Source organism: Salvia hispanica, chromosome 6, assembly GCF_023119035.1.
Source record: "Salvia hispanica cultivar TCC Black 2014 chromosome 6, UniMelb_Shisp_WGS_1.0, whole genome shotgun sequence".
Taxonomy (NCBI): domain Eukaryota; kingdom Viridiplantae; phylum Streptophyta; class Magnoliopsida; order Lamiales; family Lamiaceae; genus Salvia; species Salvia hispanica.
The window spans coordinates 27,031,384-27,057,080 of record NC_062970.1 but is presented as its reverse complement, the minus strand read 5'-3'; the positions used below and the strand labels follow the sequence as shown (position 1 = coordinate 27,057,080).

Here is a 25,697-nt window from a genome sequence, read left to right as displayed (position 1 = left end):
AATTTAAAAGCATCACTTAAATTAATTTATTCAACCAATAAAATCGGATGTCAAGTTTATTTCTTTTTTATCTTTCTCTCTTTCCACAAAAACCCTACTTCTCTTTATTTCCTCTCGGCAAAACCCCTAATTATCTCAAACATAGAACAGTTGAATTACGGTAGTAGCGCCGATGATCGTGACCTTCGATTTAGATACAACTAGTATCATTATAACAAAGTGGGTTCATCCTGAATCGTCACAAATTTTGAGAAAGTTTGATACGATCATGGAAGCCGTGCGTCAAGGATTTCAACTACAGTTAGATTCAACTAGAAATCGTCCTATTGAGATGACATCCAAAAGCTATGAAACCACCACCATTGTCTTCGTCTTGGAAACGGCTTCGCGTGGGTATCTTGCACATCCCAATCGGAGTCCGAATGAGGGAGTTATGGCGGTTTTACGGAAGTCGCGCAGAGAAGGCCGGGAGCTTCGGGAAAAACGCCCGACCGGGCGTTTCGCTTGTGAAAATCGCCCGGGGACAGGGAAAACGCCCGGGCCGGGCATTTTGGCATGTGAAAAACGCCCGACCGGGCGATTATGCCGATTTTTAGATTTTGTGGGCCAACTTTCTATTTTTGGACCCATAGTATAAATACCTCTTGATGTCATTTCTTTTCCTTAGGTTTTTGCTGAATTAAAGTTTCTACCCTAGAGAGTTTCCTCTTTGAGGATTGTATCCAATTCCTTCCTTGAAGGTTGCTTGTTTCTATCTTTGATTGATTCAAGTAGAGGTATGCATCAATGGAGTGTATCCATTGAGTAGTGGAGCCAAGGGGTGATAGAGCTAATGAAAGTTGCCTAGGGTTATCTCCATCTTTTTGGTTAAGGTCCTATGGTTGTAGCTCTCTTATCTCATCTTTATACACATGTTTTCCATTCCTAATCTTCGATTCATTCTTGTTTAGATTCAATTTTTGTTGGTTGGATCTTTATTATCTTTTGTGTTGTGTTGATAAATTGAAAATCAATCTCACAAAAATAGTTAGATCAAGCATCATTAAATGGGTAATCCTTGGGAAATGGATCATAAAATACATGGATCCACATCAAAGTTATATATTTATTCGTGAGAGAAATGAATGTCATTTTTGTAAGTGGTACAAAGCAATCGATGAACGTGAAAGCCTTGGTTTTATTTTATCATATACTTCGAAGAAAGCAATTGAGTGAGTAACTAGTGACTATATTTCTATTCACAATTTAAACATAAATAAAAATTTATACCAAACAATAAATTAAATTATTGTATAACTTATGTATATCCAATTTTACATGATTCCAATCTAATAATTATCAGTGACCTGAGTTACTATTGGATTGAATAGTAAACGAACTAAATTGGGTGTGAAGTGTGAATAGTTAATTTCACCAGAAATATAAAAGAAAAATATATTGGAGGCAACGATAAATAAACCCCAATGCCAATTTCTCATCTCAAATTCCCAGAACACTCCAAATATCCCCACACTTTTCGCCTAGGTCTCCACCTATATCCTCGCTCAACTCAATAATTTATAGTAGTATTGATTTTGGTGGGGGCTATCACAACATACATCAACAATTGATCAGCTGATTTATCTGCAAAAATGCCGTCTTCATCAGCGAATTTGTGGGTTTTATTAGGGCTTGGGATTGCGGGGATATTGATTATGACGAAGAAGCTGAAGCGGGCGGTGAGGGCTGATTTTGGAGCCTTTATAGAGCGGTTGCAGCTCTTGCCGCCGCCGCAACCCCTCCCTCCCAAAGCTCCTCACCCTCTTACTGGCCTTTCTTTTGCGGTTTCTGATGTGTGAGCATTTTTACTTTAGTTCACCGTCTGTATCTTTATTATTCTTGCCGAGGTTTGAGATCACTTGGGGTGCTTGGTTGATGATTTGGTGGGTAATACTGATATTTGCCTTTTTGATGAGCTGGACTATGAATTACTCACACACATATGAACATATAGCTCTGTATGTTGTTTCTGTTTGGATTGGGTTGGTTTTTTTTTATCATTTGGTTTAAAAATTGGTAGTGAGTTTAAATAGCTATTTATAAGTAGCAAAAACTAATCTGTACTTGGAAATAAATGCAATGTAAAGAGGGTGTGGTTTGAAGATTACCATTGTCATACTTTAATGTTGTTTGTGGTTTGACTCTTTTCTCTTGCAAATTTTGGTTGGGAGGTTGAATGTAAAACATGTTCACGGGGATTTGACTCTTTAATATCTGAGCTTATTTCTGAAGAAGTTTGCGGCTGCTGATAGTCTATAATTGATTTGCATGTGATCAATTAAACCCAAAGTTAAATTTTTTATATTTATTTTCAGATTTGACGTTGAAGGACTTGTTACTGGGTTTGGCAATCCAGACTGGTCCAGGACTCATGAACCTGCAACCCGAACATGTCCTGTGGTTGCAGCACTTGTTGATGGAGGTGCTACATGTGTTGGGAAAACTGTTGTGGATGATATGGCATTAGGGTATGTTGTTACCCTTATTATATTCAGATACAATTTATGGCTACTTCTTTCATTCCCTTTCCTTTTAATATCTAGCTTCCTCTTGTGTTAAAATAGTGTAAGTGGAGAAAACAAGCATTACGATACACCAACTAATCCTGCTGCACCTGCACGAGTACCAGGCGGAGCTTCGAGTGGTGCTGCTGTTGCTGTTGCTGCGAAACTTGTTGAGTTTTCATTGGGTGAGACGATAGCTCACAGTTTTTTAATGTTATTTCTTGGCCTCCCCTATCAGTATTTTGGTGGACTTGCACGTTAATCCTGTTGTTTAATGTTTTAATCAGTATTATAGATTTCAAATTTTTCTTTGAACTTAAAACTAGCTCTGCTGGTGAACACAATTGCATGAGTTTTTACCTGATGCTATGAGTGGTAGAACCAAAGACCCACCTCCATATAGTGGGATGAAGTGAATGTAGTTGTTGTCAGTTAAAACCATGGAAGTTAGAGGCTTACAAGGAAATTTGGAGCATACATATCTCGATTTAAGGGTTTATATACTGTTCAAAATTTCAAATATACCAGCTAGAGATGAAGGTTGAGTCATGTTATGTTTTCATGCTTTTTTAGCCATGGTATAAAAATTGGCCTTTCCTTGATGTTGTGTGTGTAATTTTTTCGTATATTAAATGCTGCTAGTATGATATTTCACTTCAAAACAGTTGAAATTTGTTTCACGATTAATGGTATTGGAATCTGTTCCTTGACCATCTAAAGTTTGCCACAATCTCACTTATAGGATGTTCTTGCTTGTATGCAATTTGTAATATTTATGTTAGTAAATTCGTTCAGTACCTTAAATAATAAATATAAATATCAAATTAAAACCAGAGTATTCCAAAGAAATTACCAGGATCACTCATTTAAGTGGGAAGAGGATACCTTACTAAGAACCAAATGTTATATGTATTTAAATTACTTTGGGTTTCAGTGCTACGGTGTTCCTTTTCTTATGTGAAAGAGATGTGTGATTATGCTTCATTTCCGGGGATGACTTAAAATTTTTTTGATAGGCCAATTTGTCTAGCAGTGAGATTAGTGGTATGTTTTCTGTTGTGGGTTGTTACTGTTTATGTACAAAGTTTGATGAAAAATACAGATGATTTCAATGGTATAGATTATTCTTGTGGTAATTGGTAAACTTGACTCCTCTTATACTGTTTATGAATGTTATGTAAAATGATGCCCATATCAGATACTGTGCATATTTAACTTTGAAATGTAACAGGCATAGATACTGATGGCGGCGTGCGATTACCTGCTGGAAACTGTGCCGTAGTGGGCTTTCGACCATCTCATGGCACCGTCTCCCTTTCTGGGGTAATTCCTGTTTCAGAAAGTCTTGACACAGTTGGTATGTGCTTTCAATGTTATACCCAGATACCTACCATTAACAGTTTGGCTATTTTCAAACTTTCCTTTTATACATCATTGAAGTGATTTTTCTTGCCCTTATATTTTGCATATTCAAGAGACTTAGTTTGACTGATATGCCGATAGCAAAATTCTTGGAAATGACTTCACTTGTGGGGTTGGGGTGATTGACATTATATGTAACACTGTACTTTGTAGTTCTTCTCCAATACTTTAACATGACGGCATTGGCATATGCTGTGAAGTTAGTGAGAACTATTTACTGCTGGTGAAGTTGTTTCGAATGTACTGGTGCTAATTTTTCTCGTTTAGGACTTAATTCAGGACCATTTGCATTCAGGAATTAGAGCTCCTCTCATACATTTAAACTTAGAACATAAGGAAGGATATCGTCTTGTCTGTTAAATGTCTCAATAATTTTTTTGTGTAGGTTGGTTTGCAAAGGATCCCAGTGTACTTCGTCGTGTTGGTCATGTGCTGCTGCAGGTCCCATATGCTGCACAACGCAATCCAAGGACTTTTGTCATTGCTGATGACTGTTTTCAGTTAACAAAGGTTCCTGCAGACCGGTCTCAGATGGTGACAAAAGCCATCGAAAAGCTTTATGGAAGTATGTCCTTTTTCTCTTAACAAATGTTGTAAAGATTTTTCATTTGAATTCATTCAGTAATTTTGTCTTTGTTTGTTATCCTGGATTGTTTATTAGGCTCACCTTTCAGGACAAGTTCTACGGCATGAAAATCTAAGTGATTATATAAAATTGAAGGTTCCAAGCTTAAAAACATTCAGTGTCATTCAAGCAAATGGTGATGGTAATTCTTCTCCATTAAGAATGCTAGTGAATGCCATGCAGGTAATTAAAAGGTAATATTATTGGTAGTGCTCAGATAGTACTACCTTTAATTAATGTGTTTCAGTTTCTTCTTTTAGATTATTTACTTCATTTTTTTTTCATGTGGACCTTTCAGTCCATGATGCATATATTTGAGTACAGTTCCAGCCCCCCTTCTTGTTTTGCGTCCGCCCTGTAGCTATTGAAGGTTAAAATTGGAGAAAGTACTAACACTTAAGATAATCAAGGTTTTCGACTGATGTGATTGATGTCCTTTTATTCTCACCTTGTGCCTTCTCCGTGCTCTAATTTCTGTAGTCTGTGCCTTCTAGTTTATCATTGAAGACTCAGGAGGTCTTTAGTTTCATGTTATGCATATTTAACATCTTTATCTCATGATGGAGTCGTATGAAAGTCGTGAAGTTCGCATGATTTGGTTTACATATGCCAATTCTGGAAATCCTCCTTTTGGCCTGAATAAAGTACATTCCTGTTTATATGCAGTTATGAGTTCAGGAAAAATCACAACGAATGGATCAACTCAATAAATCCTACACTGGATCCTGTTATCTCAGCACAATTACGAGAAACATCGGATTTGAGTGATGCAGACATTGAGAAATGTCGCACAATTAGGATCGAATTGCGTTCTGCTATGGATACCCTTTTAAAGGTACTGGACTCAATATAATCTCTGATCTCACATCATATAGTTTTAGATGTGGTCATTTAATATTTCTAGTAGCAACTGGAACACTGCAGGACAATTCCTTAATACTCTTTTCTTTCCATTTCCTTGTTTACTGCTTTATGTGGCTATTTGAACTAATTGCTTACCCATGCTTAGTTTTTAGTAGATACTCCCTCCGTCCGCGAATAGGAGTCCCATTCCTATCTGGCACGGATTTTAAGAAATGTTAAGAAAAGTGAGTGGAATAGTGGAATAGAGGTCCCACTTGTATATATTAGTTTTAAATGATATGTGAGTGGAGTGAGTTGGTGGAATGTGGGGTCTCTTTACTATTTATAGTAATTATCAACCGGGACTCCTATTCGCGGACGGACCAAAATGGAAAAACGGGACTCCTATTCGCGGACAGAGGGAGTATATTGAATAATACACGTACAATATCAAGTTGTTACTAATAAACAAAGAAGTATCAGCATGAAAAAACTAATTTTACGTCTTCTTGATACTGTCAGAATGAACTAGCTATATTTGCTCTTTTGAAATGACAAGTATCTTTGGTTTTATGATTCAATCTAGAGATCCTTCCTTTAATCAATTACTTTCCAAGATAAGTGTTGTCATTTTGATACTTATCACATCTCTGATTGTGCCACTGTCCATCTGATGCTTGTTGACTGAAAAAATATGCTCTAAACAGGATGATGGAATATTAGTTATTCCTACTGCCCCTGGTCCTGCAAAACTTGAATCCAAAGAGAGTCATTCTAAGGAATATTTGATTCAGGCAACCACCCTGTCAAGTTTAGCTACTATGTCAGGCTGTTGTCAGGTTAATCTACCTATCTCTTTCTTAGGTACTTGTAAATTTGGCATGCACATAATTCTTACCACATTGAGTTTCTTTTTGTCATTTCAGGTTGCAGTACCACTGGGCTTCCACGAAAAGTGCCCAGTTTCTTTGTCGCTTCTTGCCAGACACGGGGGTGATAGGTTTCTGCTAGATACAGTGCAGTCTATGTATACATGTTTACAGGAACAGCTTGATACAGCCTCAAAACCTAAAGTATCTAGTAAAGCTGTGACAAATGAAGAGTCTGCTAATGTTGCCAAAGAAAAGGTAGATCCTAAGTAACATATTTTTTCCTATGCTGACATTAACTGCCTTGACAGGTTGTTTATGAATTATTGGCTCTCCTTGGGTATTCCTAAGTTAATGAGACTTTTCTTATCTGACCTTCCAAAAATCTCGAGACCATTGACCACAAATGGACCCAATGACTCCTAGCTGGTGTTTAAGTTACAGATGTTGCTATCTTTTTCTCAATGACTCCTAGCTGGTGTTGGTTCTTACTAGAACCCAATGTTGCCAATGGTGTGGAGACCATTGACCACAAATGGACTGGGAATCTTTTGGACAAGTTTCTCTAATGATTTGGGTATTGTAGAAACCATGCGCTGGTTGTTTGACTGTAGGTTGCTTGCATTCTTTTTTTGAAGTTTGGATTCTGATATTTGATCGTTTGACTGCTGGATTATTTATGACCAGGATAGTTGATCATCATATATGAGCGGCACAGATGAAGTAACCATATTTTTAGTAACTGCTGGTTCAAATCATTATTAAATTCTAAAATTAAACTTTATTTCCAAAATCCAAACGCATTACTTTATTCATTTTGTTTTAGCTCAGAAGTCTCAAATAATACAATTTTATTTATTGTGTTCAGACTTTTAGAAAATATAAACAAAATATGTAGGAAACATAATTCTCCCTCCGTGCCACTTCATTTGGCCTGTATTCCTTTTAGGGTAATTATTTTACTACACTACATTAAATATGTGGGCCACACATGTTTACACTAGAATCTTACTCTCCTAATTAACTGCAATGAAAGAAATACGCCAAGTAAAGTGGAGCGAGGGGTAATAAATATGAACTGCCATAAGCAGCGGTTTTGTAACCAAAACCAAGATGGTCTATATAATATGAGACTTCAGTTTTGGTTTTGCCTCTGGCGATCTAAGGGAAACTGGTAATTCAGATCTGTTGAACATCTATAGGTGTAGAGATTAATCTTGTCTACATAAAAAATCAGACAAGTGGTGTGTTTTCATCCATGTTACATGAGAAGTTCTGTTACTGCTTAGATGGTCCTTTTTGTTTGAGTTTTTGATGGAGAACAGACAGTTCATGCTTCTAGCATTACCAGATTATATGTTGCAACTTTGTTAATAACCCATTGCATGAATGTATCCTGATATGCTCTCCCCTATTTTGTACCATGACCTCTGACAAACCTCAGTTCTCACTTCTCATCCATAAAATTCGCTTTCTTGGCAAAGTGGATTGAGAGTTTTCTTTTGTTCTCTTCTCCTTCTGTATGATATTTGCTGGTTGCCAAAGAATAAAATTTAAATCACTTGCCAATACATCTGCTTTATTTGTAAAAAAGGAATCTGACATCTTATTAATCTTCTCTTATCTTAGGGAAATCAAGCATTCAAAGATAAACAATGGCAGAGAGCTATTGGATATTATACAGAAGCCATCAAGCTCAATAGTAGTAATGCAACTTATTATAGTAACAGGGCCGCAGCTTACTTGGAGATTGGAAGGTAGTTGAATTGAAATGGCCATTTTGTTTTCTTTATTCTGCATGGAGATTTATGCATATCTTTGTTGTTTATATTAGTTACATTCAAGCTGAAGCAGATTGTAGCCAAGCAATTGATCTCGATAAGAAGGTCAGCTTTCTGCCTCTCTAAATTTCTCGACATCCCTTCTTGAGTTGGTCTTTGGTGAATGTATATATAAAATATCATTTTTTGCTATTTTTGGACGTCAATTTTTATTTATTCAGTGTGGCCATTGTCATTTTATGTGTTATCATGCACCCATTATATTTATGTTCTCTCACCTTAATTAACATACACCTCTGTTATAGAATTGGTTGAATGTTCTATTGTTCAGATATTGTTTGTTTGCCTCTAGCATGATATTAACAAAAGGATACTTGTTTGCTAAAAGCTAAAAAAGAACTTCGATATTCAATTGAGCATCGTGTGGTTTATTACAGCAATGGACCCTTTTGCCTAGCTACTTTGACATTCTATATCAAATTAAGTATTGTCTCTTTTCTCATACTCCTGTATCCTTTGGCTTGTTTCTGCATTCTCTACATGACAAATCTCATGCGACTATTAAGTGAGTGTTTTTTTACTATTATGGTTTAAATTTGGGTTTGTCCTTTTTCCATCTAATTGGCACAATGGTGTATTTTGATTAACTGATAGCTGCATCGTTCGCTAAACAAGTCCTGAATTTATATGCCACTTTCAAACACAACGCTACTCCTTGGTTGTGATATGCCTGCAATTCATGTTGACTCGTTGCAGAACGTAAAGTCCTATCTGAGGAGAGGAACAGCTCGGGAAATGTTGGGCTACTATAAAGAAGCAATGGAAGGTAAGTCTACTTTAATTATTTGGCAAGCCAGAACTTAATATTAGTTGTCGAAAAAGGCTTCCTATTTGAAAAAACTCCAAGATCAATGATGCTTAATATTAGAAGGTCTACTTTGATCAGAGTGAACTAGGTCGTTATTCTGCTTCAATCTTTTCTCGTCGTTTGCAGATTTTGGCTATGCGCTTGTTCTTGAACCAAACAACAAAAGAGCATCTCAATCTTTGGACAGGCTGAGGAAGTTATTTCAGTAGTTAACCAGATATACCTCAATTACCTATAGATGTTTTGTGTAAACGGCGCATCACTCGTTAGTTCGTTTCATTCAAGCAGCTTCCAGTTACCAATTTTCTACGAAAATGATAGCTCCTTTTTGTCATGTAAGCGAGAGACACAGTCCACTCTTTAGTTGTAGCATACGCCATTTAATTTTTTTGTTGTAGCACCACACTATTCATCTGAGATATGGGTTGTCTTCAGCCTATAATTCTCAAAACTTTTTCGGCCTTGCTGTGCCTTAGCCAACAATAAAAAGGTTGGATTATTTATATAGCAAGTAGAGAATACTTAATACGCTTACAGTGATGATCATTTTTCTCAAACAAGATAGTATTCATTTAAAATTAATATAGTTATTGAATTTTTACTAAACATGCTAGAAAGTAGAAACTACTAGTGTTTTTTCCCCTTAATTGGCCTGCTGGCTTTCCTTTAGAAGTTAATGTTTTAATTAATCACACGTTTGAAATAAGAAAGTATCCCAAAACATGGTAAACATTTAGTATTAGGTTCCAGTTGGCTATGCAAGTCGACTAATTTGCCTTGTGATTTCTGTAACATTGGTAAGATTCAAATTCAAATTGGATACTCCATAATCTTCCCTCATACACCGAAATGGATCTTGCAATTTCCTATTCGTGTAATTTGTATTGAAAATTATTGCAGTATTTCTATGATTGTAGGAGTATGTATTGTTAAGAGTTTATCCCTTTTATATTACTACTTCATTTGATACAAATTGTATTGCAACTCTCTATGTATATAGCATATAGCAATTCTGAAAATTTCTTGAGGGATCTGCAAAAACACACAAAATACCAAAATGACAGCTTCAAGATGTATAGATTGGTAATGTAGAACTATGGTAACGTGTGTTTGGTTGGGGGGTGAAGAAGGGCATGCACATAGAAATAAAGAAGCATCATCCTTATCAGAATAAAGAAGCATCATCCTCATCGTCCGCAAAAAGTTCATTCAACTGTTCGTCTGTCCACTGTGGAGGAGTGGCTGTCGACATTAGAGGCTGCGTTTGCATTTGAACTTCATTGGTCCCTCGACCATTTTCTCCTGTAGTTGCTGCAAGACAGTCGATCATTTTATCAGTCTTGTTACCTTCCGAGTTACCTCCCTTTGTGCCCCTTTGGGTGCCATTCGCTATCTCTTGGTCGTCACCAGCAATCCTAGTCCTGCTCATGTCTTCAGGTCCTTCATTGCACGCATGCTGGCTAAGATTAATGTAACCTCCTCTCTGGGTTGCAGATACGTTTGAGCTGTCCCTGTTATTCGATTGACTACTTCCATCAAAAAGATTCTGCTTCCGAATTACATTCTCATTTTGGGAATTCTCAGCTCTCTTGGACTGTCTCATCTCAGTGTCTTCCTGCACCTCATTCTGCATGGAGGACATCTTCTCCACTGCTCGGGCTTTTCGACTAGATTCTGTGCATCAAGTGGCGATGGTTAAAAGGAAGAAAAACCCTTGAATGCTCTAACTTCCAGTTGATTTAAAACATGTGAATAAAATTTCTCCTACATACCAGTATCGGGATCAGCATACTGGACTGGCTGAACAGGCTTAAAAAGTTCTGAAGTAGATTCCTTGTTTTGGCAGAACACCTGCAGATGAGAGCCATCGGAGCAATACAACAGACAGATCAAATATACACCCAGATATAAATAGAGATGTAACCATGAAAATATAAACAGCGTTACATGATCATATCCTGCCAAAAGATGCTAAACAAGCAGATTAAAATGCTTCAACTATCAAACAGTTAAGGAGTATATTTTGCATAATTCATGACATTAGCATCTAGGATAATGTCAATTTCTAATTTACAGGCTCAGGCACACACATCCAGAATAACTCAGATGAAATAAAAGATGGGTAGTATTGACTGTAAATTGAAATTCCCATCTTTGTGTACTCGAGATGGATTACAACCCAAAGTATATATAGCAGGACCTATAATACTTGGCCTTTTAGATCACTGTACAGAGAGAAGCTGAACGACGAAATGAGAAACTCTTTTAGGTGCAGACAGCGATCCAATCCATATGAGAAACTCTTTTAGGTGCAGACAGCGATCCAATCCATATATAAGTTTCATGTGGAAATGAAGCTCTTTTTGGGTCACTCAGTTAAAGGGCAAAATTACCTTCACCAAATTCCTTGTTGTTACATTGAGATAACGTGCTGTCCTCACAGGGGCAAAGATGGCTACCTGATACGACTTCTAGTCAGTAAACAGAAATTAAAACCCACAGCAAAGCAAAATATGATCCTGCTACATATCCAACTACGGTATAAATAACATTCACATGAAGAGGAAACTACAGTTGGGCGATACCTTCTGAAGTATTAGAGCTGCACCAGTAGTTAACTCCTTACCAAACTCGTTTTCGGAGAGGACTTTGTGGTGAATAGTAGCATCAATTGTACCAGTTGGGTCCTAAGTTTGAAGACCATCAAGTCAGTAACATATACTCCTCGACCTTATATCATATTGATTTTGTTATTATTCTTATCTTGAATGCCCTTTTATTTTTACCTTCAATGACACTAACAAACCCCCAAGACCATTAGGAGTGCATGACTTTACAATAGCTACAACCTGACAAAAGAAAATCAATCATGTCCAGATTCAAATATAAGTATTCTAAGCTCAAACCAAACAAATGTATGCTTTGTAGATTAAGCAAAGAAGCAGGTAATACGTTGTCAACATCTAATGTTCTATCTCTGTCTCTACAACTCATTGGCTATCTAATTCCGCTATCAAAAGGGCAGATCTTACTCCTGCGAATTATATCAATAATTTATGCTTCATCATGGCTTACCTTCACTCTGGAAATCCTACCTCAACATAAGAATCGCCTCATGAATTAATCATCTAGAGTTACTGTACTCACCAAAATCTCTCTCTACATACTTATTGAATACCTGAACAATCTTGTCGCCATTGAGACATTTCTTGATAGAGCTGATAGGTATGCTCGGAATCAAACCATCTTCAGCACCTGCAGGTGAGAAACAACAATTCCGTTACAATCATCGCAATCCATCACACCTAAAAAGACAAACAAGCGAAGCTAAAATAGAAATAATAACATCTGTGAAACACGCCTGTAGCTAGACCAATGGACCAAAATCTATCAATCAGCTAATTGGCACACTACCATATGGTGAATAGGATTGGACAAATCAATCAAATTAGCACGAAGGCACAATTACCGAGAAACTGGAGAGCAGAAAGCCAAGGATGGCGGGAGAAATCATTATCGAATTCCGGAGTATTGTCCAAGGCCTTCCGTATGTAGTCTTGGGTAGAGAGCAGGTCGTCGTTACCCTTATCATGATCAGAGGAATTGTGTGTCGCGCGGTCGTGATATTTCTGGAGCATCGCAGCATGGACTGCTCCAGCAGGTCCAGGAATAGAGCGGTGTCTCAAAGAAGAAGTTGGCGGCTGCTGCTCCGGTGTTGGCTGCAAAGAAGGGATCTCGGCAGCGACAGGGGCGGATGAGGGGAAGACGGTACGTTGCAGTTTGCAAGGGCGAAGGAGAGAAGGAAGATCAGAATCGTCGAGATCTAAGGCTTCCCAAGGCTGAGACTCCATTGAGTACCTCATTCATTGCCTTCAGAGGGAAAACTGTAAGACGGCTAGTTTGCAATTCAGAAAACTGAAATGAATAACATATAGATACTCCATTGGAGCAAACGAAACAATAGATTAACATGTACCACTCTTTATCAAAACATATTTCCAGCAACCATGGAAACGAAGATCATAGTATTTGATATGGAAAGAAAAATTCAAATGCTGAGATCCATGCATAAACTAAACAATCATTTAATTTCTTCTTCAATCCGTCATCAATTAACAGAATTCAACAGTAAATTGCATAATAAATAAGAAAATTTGAGAAGAAAATCCGCAATAAAGTAATTCATCAAGTAGCGCAAATCAGAAGAATGAATCAAGCACAGACCTCGCGGCGAGTGTTTAGGGTTTTCCGCAGAAGTGGCAGTAATATCCCCTGTTATGTTATCTATGAAAACAGCATCTCGCGGTTTGTCTACTTCGGCCGCCGCCAATGCGATGCTGATATGGAAATAGAGGTGATGAGAGGTCGAAAAGTGGGGGTTTGTTAATTTTGAAAAAAGGTCAGCACCATGGGCTGGCGGGAACTAAACCAATTAAGCCCGAACTTTCTCTTTCTCTCTCTCCTTATCTCCTAGTTCTAATTAATTCAGGGGTAATTCTTTTTTGTGTTCTACTCCTTATTAAAGGCATCCAACTGGTACCTTGTTCTAATTAAATTATGCTGCACTGATGGAACATATTATCTCTGGGTTGGACATCGGACCCGTGGTCATCGAATAATGGTGTTACGGACACATCGGTTGTGAGAACAACTGGTGTGGGTTCGTGTATTACCTGTTATCTAAATTAGTGAAGTTTATATATTCTTAGAATCCATGTTTTTGTTCTAAAATGTTAAACTGTGCAGCTTCTTTCCTGCTCCCCCTTTTAAAAGTTTTTGTGGAAAGAAGGTGACCGTGCAAAAAGTTATTTACAAAATTCAAACCAACATAGTGTTTTAGTTTTAGTTTTCAACTAACAACCAAGAATGAAAGTGAGTCTTGCCTTGGGGAGCAACATGGGATTAAGATGGATGTAACGTATGCTAATTCTTTCCTTTTCGGAGTCCTCATCATTTGATTCCATTCACTATATCTTTCTTTTGATTTGTTAATTATGTCCTGTTAATCTTATTGAATGAAATTGATAATTAGACATCAGCACCAGATAATGGGTGTTTGCTTCTCCACCTTTTCTGATGTTGTGCATTGCTTGTAACATTAAAAGAGTAAGTACCTGAGAAATGTTTTGCAGATAAGATGTTACTATCTCTTAAGATAAATTGATGATAAACTTTGGCATAGAATTTATCATTTTGAGTCCACCAATGCAATGCTCTCTGTTCCTTAATCTGAAGATATCTCTGTTTTGGTAATTTGGAGTTTGACCAATATATACCCGCGACATCAGAGGAATTCAACAGCAACCGAAACAACAATTAGCAGAATATATAAACCTTTGTGATCGTCTTGGAAAACATCTAGCAGAGAAGAAAGCAGTATGCCAAGGCAGCCAAAATAGGGTTCCAATGGTCATCATCCTTAGCAGGGTGGTAATAACGTAAAATAAAAAATGACACAATCATTATGTACTAGTAAAAAAAAAGTTTTTAAGTATCTACAATAGAGACATTTAAATATGAAATCTCACAAGAACACATATTAGCGTAAAATAAAGTTTCCAAAATCTGATTAAAAATATGTCAAATATGCATGATTGTATAGATTTCCATAACTACCATGCCTGTCAAATTCATGGATATTCGATCCAAAAATTTCAGATACCCGATCCTGAATTTTCCAAAATCTAATACCAGACACCCGATCCTAAAATGTAAACAAAATCAATTTATGCATGCCATCAGATTGGATCCTGGCCGATCCAAGGGTCACAATTTGGCCTCCATTTTGCATAGCATCCAGTGAGAAACAAGTACTCCCTCCGTCCCAGAGAAGTTGACACACTTTCCTTTTTAGTTTGTCCCACAAAAGATGTCACATTTTCCTTTTTGGAAAAAGTTCTCTCTCACATGAACATAAAAATTATATTTTTTTCTCTCCATTTAACACACAAAACAAAACCTCCTAAAATCCCGTGCCATTTTCAAAGTATGCCAACTTCTCTGGGACGGAGGGAGTACTATACATCTTATTGAAAGTGAGAAATAATTCCCTAATTTTTTTATCATTTCACATTAATTATATAGTAATAATTTTATGCTTTGTTAAAATATAAAGATCATTAATAAAAAATAAGATGATCTGAAAATTTATTTAATTAGATTAAATATTCATCAACTGCTATAAAACCAAAATCTAAAAATAAAATAAAATAAAATAAGTCGATAATAACATGAGAAAATAACAATTGAATTTAAAATTTATATAAAATATAAAACTACTATAACCAAAATTATCACCAATCAAAATAAGGAATTCTTTTCAAACCCACGATATCGCCTTTTTATTTAGAAATAGATTACTAAAAGACGAAGAATATGCTACATACTTTTGTGAGCTCTTATATGAGCATCATTCTCGTTTGAAGCACGTATAATATTGTTCGTTTTAATTTTATATATCTAGTTTGATTCTAATACATTAAAAAAGGTTACTGAAATTTTCATAACGTTCATAAAAATCAAAACTTGATTTGTTATTTTATTAATTTATTTAAAATTATAGAAAAAATAAGCGAATCAAGCTTTAATCTTTATGAATTTTTAAAAAATTAAAAATTTCAATGATATTTTTTAATGTATTAGAATCAAACTAAATATATAAATCGAAACGAACAACACTAAATATACGTTAAACAAGAGTGATACTCACATATAAGATATAAGATACGTAACATATCATTTATCAGCTAAAAAAGCTTTCCATATATAGTACATATCAAATTTTGTCAAAAGTGTGTGTCAACTGTCAACAGGTATGCCTCCAACTTTAAATGATTTAACATGTATATTTCCATGGACCTATAAAAAATGCTAATGTAAATTTATATTTACATGTATTTTTTATGAAAAAATCATTCTTCAAGAGAAATGATATTTGAGAAGATATTATACCGTTTCTTATTTTAAAAAGGTATCTTTACATCTCCATCAATGGCAATGTATAATTTTATAATTATCATATTTACCTTTTTTTATCATGAAAATTTATTATCCAAGATGAAAGTATTTGAGAAGAGATGAATGATATGCTACATACCTTATGTGAGCACCATACTCGTTTGACACAAGCTTAACGTTGTTCATTTTGATTTATATATTTAGTTTAATTTTAATACATTAAAAAATGTTATTGAAAATTTTAATTTTATAAAATTCATAAAAATCAAAGCTTGATTTATTATTTTATTAATTTATTTCAAATTATAGATAAAATGAGTAAATTGATTTTTGATTTTCATAAATTTTATAAAATTAAAAATTTCAATAATATATTTTAATATATTAGAATCAAACTAAATATATAAATTAAATGGACAATACTAAACATGAGCATATGGTTATACATACTCTGGTAAGAATGCTACAGTGCATACAATGAATGCATATATAACTATAAAAGGCGAATAAGAGTAATAAACACTGAAAAAGTTACTCCTCAGCTCTGAGGTAATTTCTCCATTTCAAGATCTTTTTTTTTGCTAGAACCGAAGAATATGATCTGGGTTAGGTTAAAACACAACTAATCGTGTATTTTTTTCGAACCGAAAGTGTTAATTTCTCCTTTCCTATAAGTTTTTGTTTGTTCTATTCGCAGATGTCAAGGTCTAACTTGACATAAATATCACACTCGAAATCTTGCTAATCGTGTTCATGGATTTTCAAGGGTTTGTATCAAATCTAGGGATTTAAGGTTCACGCGGATGGGGATTCGATTTTTCAAGTCTAATTTCTGATTTAATTGTTATGCATGATGCAGGAAGCCGGTGCTCGCTGCAGTGAATTTCTGTAGTGCTGTTATGGTTCATTTATGACTGTTGGTTTGTTAATTTTATTTCTTTTTAGTTTCGCATATCTCTAGGTTGAAAAAAAAGTGTTCTTGGCTTGTGCTGAAGTAAAGAGACTAGGTAGTGAATTGTGTATGTAATTTAGATTTTCAGTAATCTCACGGATCTACCCAACTGTTTAGCGAAAGCGGTTCTATACATTGTAGTTGACCGATTTGCATCGTGGTTAGATGGAGCAAGGTTTGAACTCTGGCTCAAATGCCCCTTCTAGGCTAATTGATAAGTCTAAGGTATATGATGTGAAGCCTTTAAGAACCATTGCCCCTGTTTTTCCTAATCCCCCGGGCATGTGTTCGACTTCAACCCCGAATCCAACTCCTTTTGGATGTATTCCACCTTCTGGCCCTTTCCCTGCTGGAGTCCAACCATTTTACCCGTTTTTGGTTTCAAACGACTCTCAGCCCACCACAACTCGAAACCAGTCAGGCAATAGCAGTATACCTGGTCCAGGTCCATCGAACCCGTTTAGGACCCCCACTCCGCATGTGAATGGGATAAAGAATCAAAGTGGCCAGTATGTCCCTGATGCAGACGAGGCTAGCAATTCAGGGAAGAAAACAAAGGGGCGTCCAAAGAGGAGAGCAGCAGGGAATGGGGAAGAGATTAATGTTGAATCAGTCGCTAATAATATCTTGACCTTGTTTGAGCTTAAAGAGTTTGATGACTGTAGAAAAGCTAATGGTGACAAGGATACAGCTGCAACCGTGCTCTTGGTCTTTGACTTGATCCGGAGAAGGCTTACTCAACATGAGGAAGCAAGGAGTAATTCTTTAGGACGAGCCTGGCGTCCTGACCTCAAAGCTTCCAATCTTATGATGACCAAAGGATTACGGACAAATAAGTCAAAGAGGATTGGCCATGTACCCGGAATTGATGTCGGAGATATGTTTTTCTTTAGAATGGAGCTCTGCTTGGTGGGAGTACATACTCAGAGCATGGCTGGGATAGATTATATGAGCGTCAAGGTCACTGTAGATAAAGAGCCTGTGGCTGTCAGCATAGTTTCCGCAGGAGGCTATGATGATAATGACGGAGATGATACTAATGTGTTGATCTACAGCGGTCAGGGTGGAGTACACAGGAAAGATGGCCAGAAGTTTGACCAGAAACTCGAGGGGGGAAATCTTGCCCTAGAAAAGAGTATGCAACGTGGTAACGATGTAAGGGTCCTAAGGGGTATCAAGGATACTAGTAATGCACCCAGCAAGATTTATGTGTATGACGGCCTTTACAAAATTCATGAGTCGTGGGTAGAAAAGTATAAGTCTGGTAACAACGTGTTCAAGTATAAGTTAGTAAGGCAACCAGGGCAGCCCGAAGCTTACTCATTGTGGAAATCGATTCAGCAGTGGAGGGACGGGACTGCTACTCGACCTGCCCTTATAATCCCAGACCTATCTTTGGGTTCTGAGGCTCAGCCTGTGGCTCTTGTAAACGACATAGATGGGGAGAAAGCACCTGCTCATTTCTCCTACGTTGCTAGTCTCAAATACTCTCAACCTTTTCCGTCATCCAAGGTGTTTTCAGGTTGTCACTGTGTAGATGGATGTGAACCAGGCGATACCAGTTGTCCTTGTATCCAGAAAAATGAAGGCTTGCTCCCCTATTCGTCTACAGGTGTTCTTTTAACTACTAAATCACTGATACATGAGTGTGGACAGACTTGTCAGTCTCCTCCGAACTGTCGAAATCGTATATCTCAGGCAGGTGTAAAGTTCCGCTTGGAGGTTTTTAAGACGAAGAACCAGGGCTGGGGGCTTAGGTCGTGGGACCCTATTCGTTCAGGGAGTTTTATCTGCGAGTATGCTGGGGACATCGTCAAGGTCACTGCAGGTGAATTCGAGAATGCAAATGATGACAGTTACATCTTTGATGCTGGTCGCTACTACGTGCCACTGGAACGGCTTCACGACTCTAATATCTCCAAGAAGGCCCCATTCCCTCTTGTTATAAGTGCTAAGAGCAGCGGGAATGTGTCCCGTTTCATGAACCATAGCTGCTCCCCTAATGTGTTCTGGCAGCCCATTCTGCGGGAAAGTAACAATGGTGTTTGTCTTCACATTGCTTTCTTTGCCATACGACACATCCCTCCAATGCAGGAGCTGATGTATGACTACGGAATACCCGCAAAAGCAGACAGAGGGATGAAGAGGTGCTTGTGTGGATCAGTGAAGTGCAGAGGCCAATTCTATTGACCATCTCTATTATGGGGATCCATGAATTTCTCAGTGATTGATGCTTTGAAATAAAGGTTAGTTATCTTGATTACCCTTAAATTTATTTTAGTGTATGCAATTTGTTACTTGTTGCCTCTATGCTTTCTGTCTGCACTTTCCATAATTTGTGTGATTAGAACTTGTGTAATTTGAGAAAAGGCGTGTTGGGTCATGTCTTAGTTCTTTCAGTTATTGCCAATGCATATGACTCAGAAATACACACCTTAAACAAGGTACGTTACGCATGTTCTTAAATCTTGAGAAATTGTGATAGTACTTTTGTTGTCTATTGTATATGCTTATTTGATACTCCCTCCGTCCCAACTAAGTTGAGTCGTATTCCTTTTTGGGATGTCCCAACAAAGTTGAGTCATTTCCCTTTTTAATAAAAAAAAATCCAATCACTTTTACTTTATTTCATCATCTGATTTACTCTCTCTTTATCTCTCCTACTTTTTTCTCTTTCCTATTTTATTTTACTTTCATATAATCTCTTGAACACAATTTCTTAATCTATGTGCTCAAAAATTTTGTACCAACTTAGTTGGGACAGAGGGAGTATGGTTTTTGAATGATCCATGCATCTATCCCCTTGCCTGTTTGGCGTCAATTTCTAAGATTCTGCACATTGCTTTGTGATAAATCAACCAGTCTTTAGGCTAATCTAATGCTTGTGATGATTTATAGGTTACAGTATAAGCTTGCAGAAATATGGAAATTTTCCCTATGCAATCCTTTATGTGCGTGCCTCCCGTCTCTCTGTGAAAGAGATGGAAGGAAGGAGCTCGCCTCTGAAGGTGTGAAAGACTAGAATGAGCTCGTCGACGGTAGTTGTTGTAAAATCTATGTATTTTGCATTTTGTTTTTGTGATACAGAGTTGTTGGGATTTCATTAGCTCTTTTCATGTTTTTCTGCCTACTCCTAAATCAGAATTGCTATTATGTTCTTCAGTTTCTAGGATTAATGTTTAGAAACAATTGCCCCTCTTTTACTCTCCTGGGATGTTAATCAAGACTCAAGAGTTAAATGTATGTAGATAATTATTTTTGCAGGATACTACGAAGATTTTTATTATCTTACATTAAGTAGAGGTTTTTATTGCGCAATAAAATATGATTGATAAACCATCAGCTTTCAAACCCCATTTAACCATTTACCGCTCACTAGGCTCATCAAAATGGGTCAAAAGTTGATAAATCATCAGCTTTTAAACTCTTGCAAGAATAAAAAACAGTTTGTAACTCAAACAAGAATTTGGGATTTCAGATTTTTCATCTGTTTAATTTTCTGTTTATTTCACTACTGAAATGAATAATATATGGAACCGGAGAAACACGAGCAGCCGCAAAGGCTTTATCAAGTTTGGAGACAAAGTAATGTGAGTTCAATATGTTTGATAATTTGTTCAAAAGAAATATATTATTGATTTTTGAAGCAACTCATAGTTCTCTTGCTGAGATTGAATTGGATTTGTTCTTGTTTGTTTTCATAATTTCATGTCATTGGTGACTGAATTCAGTTTCAGTTGCACTGACATTTCATCTACTAAGATCAAAACAGGATCATCTCAGATGTTGAGCTTTAAACATGACGAACTTTTCATACTTGCAAGATGGAATTTGAAAATTCATTTTCTTGTTTAAGATGACACATTACGACCGCAAGCAAGCATTTGCAGTTATCTTTGTTTGAAGAGGTTCTTCTTTGGAGGGGGATTGGTGTTTGGTCCGGACATATCTTCTTTGTTTTTTGTCGGCCTTCTTGATCTCTGCCCCTGCCCTTGGATTTTGTATAAAGGTTGCATTTATCATACTTAAAGAAGACAAACCTGCTGTTTCTTGTTATCCTGTGCTATAGTATCTCTTGTACTCACACATTTGGCAAGCGAATCGATCAAATTTTGTGTTATACATTCTGTTGTCTTGGGACATGGATGTTTTTGCAGGATGTAGTCTTCCTTCTCCTCACTTCCAGCAGAGATCCCGGGATTGTACCAAGGAACACGAGGCCTCCTGAATGTGATGATTCATTCGAGATGAACATCCCTTCAATGGAGTGGGTGAATGGCCGAACACCTCATCTCAAACTTCCTCGAACAAAGGATGTCATGAGCTCAAAGGAGAAAATCGACACTGAAATGGGAAACAATTTGCAGAGGAAAAGAGCATTACACTTCCTGAGATTCTTCTAAGCATAGAATATGGTGGCATTCGAGAGAGAAATGGTTGCCGATTCAAACAACTTTGCTGTTCCTGTTGATCAAGAACTTGAGGAATCAGCAGCTTCTCCCACAGTTGAAGTTGTGCCCTATGAAGAGGAGAAATACGGTGTCATGAAATCTCAACAGAACACAGCACCAGATCATACTGATTATTAAAAACACGATTCTCTGTCTGTACGTACCAGTTCAGAGTCATCCGGTTTATAAGCTGTTGCAAGTTGCAACAGATAGATATGTACCATTTCATCTTGTAGTAATCTTATCTTGTATTACCAAGTTGGGTTTATGCAGTGGCCTTTTGATTTCAAGATGGCAGCTTTTTGTTTGAAAAAATTTGAGATTTATGTTGCGTGTTTGGGAATCAAATTTCCAGCAACAATGATAATCAGAAAAATGCAAGATCTTAGACAATGTTATGGAATGATTAGCGTTCGAAAAATAGGTCGAAAAAATTGCCAACATCTAACAATTACATTTCAATGTAAATAATGAAATTTCAAGAATGTGAACATGGCTGTGTGCGTACCTCATGAAATCAGTCGACTCTGTCTCCATCGACTTGGGTTGAGTTCAAACTGCAGCTCGTTTACTGATCTTTCTGCAGAAAAACACATATTCAGTGCATAAGAGGAAACATTGTGTTCTGAGTTTGAATTAAACAAACTTACTACTTTGCAGTGTCTGAAATATCAGAATAGGGTTTGCAGATTTCTGCCATCTGTTTCAAGCATTCAGAATGACTAAAAATGCAAAGCAAAGTTATGAGATGAATAAAATTAGCACCAAGATTATTTATAACACAAATTCATATGTTCATCACGGCACTAATACAATTGCAATATTCTAACATACATCAAAAGAATCAAGACTGCTATCATCTCTAATCTGCAGACTTCAGTTTTGTAGCTGCATCCTTCTTAGCAGCTATGGATTTCTCCTCGTTGTTTTTACCACGAGCTAGTATGCCAAACACCCAAACTGCTGCGAAAGTGGCCTGAACCGGAGCAAGCCAGTAAACAACCAAATGCTCCTTAGTGATATGCTCCCCATTAGCAAAAGCCCACCCCATCACCTAATGAGCAAACACAAATTTCCAGTTGCTTTCATGGCAACAATTGTATAATTGAATGTATAAAAAATCCAAGGATACTTACAGAGGCTGGATTCATGCAGCCACCGGTTAGGTCCGCGCCTAGGGTATGCAGACTGAGCTTAGATAAGCTGGAAATCCATGTTTTCATGAAGAAACTATCCTTAACCTTTCTAGCCAGCCCGAGGGAGATGAATACGATGCAAAATGTTAGCAGACCTTCTGTCAGCGCACCCTTAGCAATACCGACATTCAAGACAGGCCCTCGTCCTATCCCAGGAAACGTACTCAAGATGAGCCTTACGCCGTAAATTGCCCCAACGACCTATTTCAAGAGATATGAGAGTAAAAAGCCTTGCTTACCAACACAATAAACGAACATGCAGAAGCAATATAAGCATTGATGAGTTAGAAATTACTCTAAAAAGCACCCCCATTCTACCAAACAGTGATGGAAGCCCGTTTGCTCAAATCAATTACTCCTAATAAGGAAAAGTTGAAACGCATTCCTTGTCACTTCATTACTAATGTCAATGCCATTTGAAGACTTGACCAACCCTTCACTGTCACATCTAGGTTGAACCTACTAATTCATGACAATCTTGAAAACTCAATGAACCCTACGAGAGCAAACAATCGCCATGATGAAAAACACATGCTGCCTCATTTTCAAGCAACCGATCAGACAAGCACAGTTCTAGATCATTGCAAGCTGGCTAGGGTGCAATCAAGTAGGCTGAGCTCACATCTCTTGAAGAGTTAAATTTCTGATGTTTAGTATATTAAAAATTCAATTTATTATAGCAAATAGCACATCTTAGCGCATCTGTTCTCACCAAAGTTCCAATCTTGCAAACATAGATGAGTTTTTATTCACAAAAAGCAAAAAATCTATCCTACTTAACACCAGATCTTCAATTAAGTTTATCAAAATTTGAATTCCTCATAATTTCCAATTCAGAAGAACTCATAAGGCACTATCACAATATTGCCCTATCAAATTGAACAGTCGGCTCAACTCACACACACGAAAATAGAAATAAGAGTTGTGCAAAATTAGAGAAACCAAGAACATAAAAATTAGCTTAAATCTTGGAGAGAGAGAGAGAGTTAATTACCTGGGCAGGAACTCTGGCGCCAAGAGTGAAGAGGAAATTAGAGAAATCGCCGGTGAAGGCGGCGGAGAGGAGAGAGAGGGGGTTGTAAGCTCCACCTTTGGTGACCTTGACCATGAGGGCGAAGAAGAACATGTTGAGAATGGAGAGAGCGTATCTGACAATTTGGGCGTCGAGATCGTGAGGTCCATAACCCAAGATTTTGTGCACAAAAGTCTTGTTTAGAACGCTGGACCACACCCACATGAAAGACATCGCGAAATCTGCTGCCAGCAGCCGCCATCCTCCCGCCATTGCTGATGCTCTCTGTCTCTCTCTCTTTTCAATTCTGAAGAAACGTCAGGGCGAAAGAGAGAGAGAGTTGACCAATAGAAATTGAGTTGAGCTGTTGGAATGGGAATCTTGTGCCTGTTTTTCGGAGAATCTACTACGAAGTCAGGTTTTTGCATTGGTCGGAAATTTTCATTAATATATGTGGGGTCCTGCTTTTACTGTAGAATATTGTTTCAATTTAATTTAATTTTATTTTGATTTTGATTTTAATTTTAATTTTGATTCCTCTATCAATTTTCATTTTAATTTATAGCAGTTCTAACTTATAGGAAATCATGTTTTATTTTATATATTTAATTCTTAATACAAAAGTTACTCTTTGTTTATTCTCTATGTGAAATCTATTTACTAATATTTTTTGCCTACTATATAGTATTGTATTTCTGAAACCTATTTCTTTGATAATATTCCTTCTACAATTATAAGTTCAATTTATAAACTACGTGAAACCGACGGTAAGGGTATTCACAATAGGGAGGCCATGGCGGCCGCCCCGGAGTCGGCGGCGCCGCTGCTCCCTATAGTGATGGAAACTTATGCTGGGGTGTAGCAGGCTCAGGTGCCGTGGAAAGGCCATCGCCTAGTGGACGGCGTGGACGTGGCGGGGTGGGAAGTGGCTTGGCGGTGTCCGCGGTGGTCTATTGTGCACAGATGAGCCGCGGCGGCGTCGATTTTGAATTTTTCATTTTTATTTTTATTTTTATTTTTCAAATCAGTAGAATGAGGAAGAGAGAAAGAGGAGAAGAATGAGGAAGAAGATGATAAGAAAATCCCCATCCGTGCTCTTAGCTAAGAGCACAGAAGTGGGCCCGGACCCACTTTTACTCATTCTCCTTAGCTAAGAGCACGGATAGCTAAGGACAAGCTCAAGGGTCCCATCATTCTATTAATCAATTTAAATAAAAACATTTCCACAATATTAAAATGTATTAAAAATACCCGAAATACTCTTACAAATTACAAAATAATTAAAAATTACATAAATCAATTCCTAAAAATTAAAAATTACATAATTAAAATTCTATTAATTAAAAATTACGTAATTAAAATCCATAAAATTTCATAATGAAAAAGTAAGAATGATAGATAATTTGATGTGAAAAGTGGATGATGAATGTGTGTATTTATAGATGATTTCGGGATTAAAAAAAAATCCAAAAAAACCGTCCATAAACGGCTCTATTTTTTGAGAATCTAAAAATATATACATTTTTTAATTTTTGATATAATTTCGAATTATTTCTAAATTTCTTTTAAAAAAAAGAAAAATTAATTTTGCCAATGGCTAAGCCGTTGGCCAATCACATGGTGCCACGTAGGGCTGCTCAGCGGCACGGACGTGCTCTTATTTAAGAGTAGCGCTGTGCCGCTGGCACGGACGAACGACGTACATTGGCGGACGAGCTTGTCCTTGCTAGCGGCAAGGACGGACAGACGGCGTTCCACTAACCGCTGCGGATGCTCTACGTAGGGTTTTGATTTGGTTAATTTTTAGCTTTTTTAAATGAGGAAGAATATAGGTTAATTTTGGACTTTTTAAAATGGGTTTTGATTACTTTGGTCAAATGAGTCCAATCAAAATGATTTGGTTTTTGTTCATTAGTTTTAATTTTTTTATTAAATTATATATTTTTTCTAATTATTTTTAGTCCGATAATTTTAATTCTAATTGAATTAAAATATAAAAAAAAATTAAAATGTGGCCAAAAAATGTCCACTGTTGTTGTGGAAACTTTTTTTTGTGGCCGTGGATATTTCAAAAGTGGCCGAGGACAAAAAAAAGTGGCTTGTCCAGGGAAGTGTCCTCCCTATTGTGGATACTTTAAAATGATGTAACATCTCAATCACCACGTAAAATTAATTTCA

The 25,697-nt window shown here is 36.9% G+C and overlaps 4 protein-coding genes across 6 annotated transcripts; 2 read left to right on the top strand and 2 right to left on the bottom strand.

The window, feature by feature from the left end:
• The first annotated feature begins 1,471 nt into the window (after positions 1-1,471).
• Positions 1,472-9,454, top strand: LOC125195864 (outer envelope protein 64, chloroplastic-like). Its single transcript, XM_048094130.1, has 13 exons — positions 1,472-1,834; positions 2,355-2,507; positions 2,604-2,728; positions 3,775-3,900; positions 4,351-4,530; positions 4,640-4,784; positions 5,257-5,425; positions 6,141-6,272; positions 6,360-6,560; positions 7,932-8,059; positions 8,137-8,188; positions 8,840-8,909; positions 9,078-9,454. Exons 1-13 carry the CDS (start codon positions 1,632-1,634, stop codon positions 9,158-9,160), a joined length of 1,767 nt encoding a protein of 588 aa, XP_047950087.1. The 5' UTR covers positions 1,472-1,631; the 3' UTR covers positions 9,161-9,454.
• A 550-nt stretch (positions 9,455-10,004) lies between these two features.
• LOC125193204 (homologous recombination OB-fold protein) lies at positions 10,005-13,602 on the bottom strand. Of its 2 annotated transcripts, none has more exons than XM_048090961.1 (8): positions 13,176-13,602; positions 12,421-12,835; positions 12,130-12,206; positions 11,738-11,800; positions 11,537-11,638; positions 11,345-11,410; positions 10,724-10,802; positions 10,005-10,625 (listed from the first exon to the last, which is right to left on the bottom strand). In XM_048090961.1, exons 2-8 carry the CDS (start codon positions 12,812-12,814, stop codon positions 10,117-10,119), a joined length of 1,290 nt encoding a protein of 429 aa, XP_047946918.1. In that variant the 5' UTR covers positions 12,815-12,835; positions 13,176-13,602; the 3' UTR covers positions 10,005-10,116. The 2 variants fall into 2 exon arrangements, with proteins under 2 accessions (XP_047946918.1, XP_047946916.1); XM_048090959.1 differs by having other exon boundaries at positions 12,421-12,821.
• A 2,788-nt stretch (positions 13,603-16,390) lies between these two features.
• Positions 16,391-20,128, top strand: LOC125192933 (histone-lysine N-methyltransferase, H3 lysine-9 specific SUVH1-like). 2 transcript variants are annotated; one of them, XM_048090609.1, is made up of 3 exons: positions 16,391-16,457; positions 16,768-19,106; positions 19,759-20,128. In XM_048090609.1, the coding sequence occupies exon 2, from the start codon at positions 17,026-17,028 to the stop codon at positions 19,048-19,050; it is 2,025 nt and encodes a 674-aa protein (XP_047946566.1). In that variant the 5' UTR covers positions 16,391-16,457; positions 16,768-17,025; the 3' UTR covers positions 19,051-19,106; positions 19,759-20,128. The 2 variants fall into 2 exon arrangements, with proteins under 2 accessions (XP_047946566.1, XP_047946565.1); XM_048090608.1 differs by lacking the exon at positions 16,391-16,457 and having other exon boundaries at positions 16,491-19,106.
• Positions 20,129-22,060: 1,932 nt separating this feature from the next.
• Positions 22,061-23,927, bottom strand: LOC125192935 (probable aquaporin SIP2-1). Its single transcript, XM_048090610.1, has 3 exons — positions 23,502-23,927; positions 22,448-22,708; positions 22,061-22,365 (listed from the first exon to the last, which is right to left on the bottom strand). The coding sequence occupies exons 1-3, from the start codon at positions 23,790-23,792 to the stop codon at positions 22,174-22,176; spliced, it is 744 nt and encodes a 247-aa protein (XP_047946567.1). The 5' UTR covers positions 23,793-23,927; the 3' UTR covers positions 22,061-22,173.
• Between the last annotated feature and the right edge of the window lie 1,770 nt (positions 23,928-25,697).